The sequence below is a fragment of the Callospermophilus lateralis genome, chromosome 5, assembly GCF_048772815.1.
Source record: "Callospermophilus lateralis isolate mCalLat2 chromosome 5, mCalLat2.hap1, whole genome shotgun sequence".
Lineage (NCBI taxonomy): Eukaryota > Metazoa > Chordata > Mammalia > Rodentia > Sciuridae > Callospermophilus > Callospermophilus lateralis.
The window spans coordinates 38,949,451-38,955,047 of NC_135309.1; the positions used below are offsets into that span (position 1 = coordinate 38,949,451).

At 36.9% G+C, this 5,597-nt stretch overlaps 1 protein-coding gene across 1 annotated transcript; it reads left to right on the forward strand.

The window, feature by feature from the left end:
* The first annotated feature begins 3,229 nt into the window (after positions 1-3,229).
* LOC143399083 (olfactory receptor 2Y1-like) lies at positions 3,230-4,168 on the forward strand. The gene has a single exon (XM_076855807.1). It carries the CDS (start codon positions 3,230-3,232, stop codon positions 4,166-4,168), a length of 939 nt encoding a protein of 312 aa, XP_076711922.1.
* Positions 4,169-5,597: the final 1,429 nt, after the last annotated feature.

Here is a 5,597-nt window from a genome sequence, read left to right on the forward strand (position 1 = left end):
TGACATTATAAAAATCACTCACAAACATATAGAGCAGTAACAATTAAATAGTTTGTGCCACTAAGTTAGAAACAGTGAAAGTGTGTTAACTCTTTCACATTGCAAAAGGAAACCAATATTTTGGGGACATTTATATGCCCAAGGCATTGTCTAAGGGTAGGAATGCATTCATTAATTTAGTCAACAAATTTTTCATGATTCTTATATTTACCAGGTACTGCCCTGGAATAGGGATATAAGGGTGACTAAGTTAAGCACAACCTATTGTATGTGATGAATAAATATAAGTTCTAAAAATCAGAAGAGAATACATATCATTTAATCCCAATCAAAATCTTATGAAATAAGTTATTTATTTGTTACATAGATAAGAAGAATAAGACTCATAGATATGAATTTTTTAGACCAGGTGCAAAAGTCCATTAGTGGTAGACTTGAGCAGTAGGAATAGTTATTCACACTAGAGCTGTTGCTCTCTATTAAGGTGGTCATTTGATAAAAAGTTCTGGAGTATTGGTTAAGGTATGTGTGAATTAATACTTCAGTATTAACTCACAATTTATTTATCTTTTCCCTTGTGACTGCAAGATAGCCTCCAAATTCATTATTTTCATTGACCCAACATAGATACCAGATCATAAAGTATACTACAGAGATATAGTAACAAAAATGGCATGGTATTGGTACCAAAGTAGACATGTAGACCAATAGTATAAAATAGAAGAAACAGAGATAAACCCATATAAATACAGTTTTCTCATACCAGACAAAGGCACCAAAAAATACATTGGAGAAAAGATAGCCTATTCAACAAATAGTACTGGGAAAACTGGAAATCCATATGTAGCAAAATGAAATCAAATCCCTATCTATCTCTCACCTTGCACAAAACACTCTAAGTAGATCAAGAACAGTATAACAGAGATCCTGCACCTAACAGAAGAAAAAGTAGGCCATATCTTCATCACGTTGGCTTAGGATGTGACTTCCTGAACAAGACTCCTAAAGTGCAATAAGTAAAATCAAGAATCAATAAATGGGATGGATTCAAACTAAAAAGCTTCTTCTTAGCAAAAGTAACAATCAATAATGTGATGAGAGAGCCTACAGAATGGGAAAAATCTGTACCACACACACCTCAGACAAAGCACTAATCTCCAGGATATATAAAGAATTCAAAAAACTTAGCACCCAAAAAACAAATAACCCACTCAATAAATGGGCTAAGGAACTGAACAGACACTTCACAGAAGAAATACAATTGATCAAAAATATATGAAAACATGTCATCACCTCTAGCAATTACAGAAATGCAAATCAAACTACTCTAAGATTTCATCTCACTCAAGTCAGAATGGCAATTATCAAGAATATGAGAAATAATAAGTGTTGGCAAGGATGTGGGGAAAAAGGTCCACTTATACATTGCTGGTGGGACTGCAAATTGGTGGAACCATTCTGGAAAGCAGTATGGAGATACCTCAGAAAACCTGGAATGGATCTATCATTTGACCCACTTATCCCATTCCTTGGTTTATACCCAAAGGACTTAAAATCAGCTGATCCATGTGGACGATGATCCATAGTGGGGCCAGGGAATAGGAAAGAATGAAGAACTTTGGTTGGTGTAGAGGGCAGTGAGGGTAAGAGTGGGGCTGTGGGGATGGGAAGGACGTTAGAATGAGACAGACATTATTACCCTATGTACATGTATGATTTCACTGCTGGAATGGTTCTGCACCATGTATAAATAGCCAGAGGAATGAGAAGTTGTGCTCTATTCGTGTACAATATGTCAAAATGCATTCTACTATAAAATTAATTAATTAATTAATTAATTAATAATAAAGGGAAAAAAGAATCAGCTAATTAGGAAAAGATGTTTCATACTGAGCACAGCCAGGCTTTGTTAACCACCTGTTTTCTGCTTTGCTTCCTGACATATTTTCATATGACATTTTTGGATCTTTGCCACAAGAAAGACCAACCTTTCATGGAAGGCAATTTTTCATGCCTATCCCTTTTCTAACCTCATTAAGGCATGTTGTTAGTTAATATGTAGGTTTCTTAGAGGAATAGAATTTTGAGATTAGAAAGTCTAATGCTACACATTACAAAACTTATCTAATAGCTATTAAGTGTAATGAATTAAGCATTAATTTTTCATATCTTGAGTATCATACAGGAAGAAACTAATATTTTTTAATATTGAACTTATTCTCTATGAATGAGGAGTTCACAGCTCAAGAAAGGACAAAGATATGTAAAAAGAATTTTAGTGAGAGGACAAGTGCTAGAAAGGAGCTGTACAAAAGGGCTGGGCTAGAAAAAAAAAAGAACAGCTCTTTCACATATGTACATAGGAAAGTTATGTCAAATTCGTGTCACTGTCTTTCTCATTCTGATTCCCTCACTCCTTCTAATCTAATGAACTTCTATTCTTCCCCCTCTACCCACCTAGTCGGTTGATGAAGTCAGGGGAGGGGTATTCCAGACATGATGACTCAAAACTTGGAAAAAATATATATATATATGTATATTGCCATCAAGGCATGAATCCACACCCTTCTCAGTCCATGTGACAGATGGCATCTGATCATGAGCTGGGCTTCCAGGACGGATGCACTGGTTATGTTCTTCTAGCAGAAGGTAGCTTATTAGCATTTAGATGGGATTAAATTTGTGATCTCAGTCTGCTTAATCCTTGACTCAAACCTGAAATAGGATTCCTAACAGATCATGGAGAAGAGCAAAGGAAATAATAGAGAATAATAATGCTGCACTTTTACACCTTAGATATTTAAAACCAATTTAAAATTACTATGTTTTGTCCTAATCTCAATTCAATGCAGAGATAATGTCATCTCTACTTTAAGATAAGGAAGCATCAGATCTGTAAGTCTGAGTGACCTAGCTAACATCACAGAACACACAGGCAGCAGAGTTATGGTTCAAAGATGACATCATTTCCAATCCAGTGATTTACACATTTAAGGAAAGAGTAAAATAGAAGACTTCATAAAACTGAACCGATTAGCAAAATAAAGAAATTCATTACTGAGGGAGTACTGTGAATACATTTTTTTCAATGTTTTATTATTTTTTTAAATTTTGTATTTGCTCTTTTTAGTTATATGTGATAATAGATTTTATCTTGATAAAATGTTTTAATTTATGTTCTTTGTAAAGGCATTGAATTGTCTTTCATTGTTTGTGCAGGTGCAAGGCTATGGGGAGTTTCAACACCAGTTTTGAAGAGGGCTTCATTTTGGTGGGCTTCTCAGATTGGCCTCAACTGGAACTTATCTTTTTTGTCTTCATTTCAATTTTCTACTCTCTGACTCTTTTTGGCAACACCACCATCATCGTTCTCTCCCAACTGGATCCTCGACTGCACACACCCATGTACTTCTTCCTCTGCCACCTCTCCTTCCTGGACCTCTGCTATACCACCAGCACTGTGCCCCAGCTGCTGATCAATCTTTCTGGACTTGACAGGACCATCAGCTATGGACGGTGTGTGGCCCAGCTCTTCATTGTCCTCTCCCTGGGTGGAACTGAGTGTGTGCTTCTGGTGGTGATGGCCTTTGACCGCTATGCTGCTGTGTGTCGTCCACTCCACTACACAACCATCATGCACCCCCTTCTCTGCCTGTCTCTGGCTATTGCTGCCTGGGTGGGAGGTCTCATGAACTCTCTGATTCAGACAAGCCTCATGATGGCCATGCCTCTCTGTGGCCTCCATTACCTGAACCACTTCTTCTGTGAGATGCCTGTACTCCAGAAGTTGGCTTGTGAGGACACAGGAGGCACAGAGGCCAAGATGTTTGTGGCCCGAGTCATAATCATTGTTGTTCCTGCAGCACTGATTCTAGGCTCCTATGCACACATTGCTCAGGCAGTGCTGAGGATCAAGTCAATGGCTGGACGCAGAAAGGCTTTTGGGACCTGTGGGTCCCACCTCCTTGTGGTTTGTCTGTTTTATGGCTCAGCCATGTACACATACCTCCAACCCCTAGGCAGTTACTCTGAGAGTGAAGGAAAGTTTATTGCCCTTTTTTATACTATAATTACCCCTATGCTCAATCCTCTGATCTATACCCTAAGGAACAAGGATGTGAAGGGGGCCCTGTGGAAGGTGATGGGGAGAGGCAGAGACTTGGGATAGGAGGAGAAAAGAGGGTTAAAAACATTTCCTGTCACAGCTCTCTCCTTATGGAGCTCATCTTGTTTCTTATGTGTGTAGATAACAGTTCTCTAACTTAGCATTATCTTCTCCAACACCATCCATTTACCTGCATATGCCATGATTTTATTCTCTTTTATTGCTGAGTAAAATTCCATTGTGTATATGCCATAGTTTTTCTATCCATTCATCCATTGAAGGGCATTCTGCTGTCATGCATTTAAAAAAATAAAATCAATTAAATAAAAAAGATAATAGTTTTCAGTAGGGCACAGCATTTTTTAAAAAAAATTCTTTGAAATTTTGAAGGGGAGATCTCTTGAGATGTTTATTTGCTATGATATTTGTTCAGTTGTGAGTTAAATTCTATGGGAATGAGATGGGAAGAGGGTGCATCATGACCACATAAGAAAAATGATGTTGGGTTCTTGGCATGTTTGGGAGTCAGAGTATCATCAGTTCAGATTGACCACACTTTTTCCAGTTACCAATGTAGTGCCATAAAGATGACACTATGACAAAGGCAGAGGACATGACCTCACCCTGATTTTCTAATTATCTGGGATTCTGCCACATTCCTTCATATCTCAGGACCTTTTCTCAAAAGTTTCTTACAGTGGTTACCCTTTTGTGATACTTGGAACAAATAAAAGATTATGAACAGAACTACTTCATGGAGCATGTAAATTTCAGACATAGGTGTCATTTACCTATTGAAGAAATAAACAACCTTGTTATTCCTGAATAATAGGAGAAAGCAACCTCTTGCCAGCTTCAGAAAGAGTTTCAGTAATGCTACTGGAGTCATGGAGAAGAAATTTCCCATATACAGTCAAAGAGAATAAAGAAGAAATGAGTATGCAAATTATGAATTTAAAATGAATTATAATCACATATTATATGTTGGCAGAGTGATGAAAAAATATATAAAATATTGCCCTCAAAGAAATTTAACACAGGACATAAATTGAAGTAAAGTGCTAATTCATCATTTTAACACATGTGGAAGCTTATTTGAGATCTTCTATTCCACTTTTGCATGTTTATGTTTCTTTATTTCAGTATCACATTTTAGTCATTATCATTTTATTTCATGTACTTAAAGAATAGTATCATGTTAAAAGTGCAGATATCATTCTTTTCTATTGATTTTTTATATATGACAGTGGAATGCATTATAATTCATTTTTCATATCTCTGGTTGTATATAAAGTATATTCATATCAATTTGTGTCTTCATACATGTATTTTGGATAATGATGTTCACCATATTCCACCATCATTTCTAACCTCCTGCCTCCTCCCTTCACCTACCACCTCTCTGCCCTATCTAGAGTTTGTCTATTTCTCCTATGCTCCCCCTCCCTACCCCACTATGAATCAGCCTCCTTATATCCTTATATATTTGGCT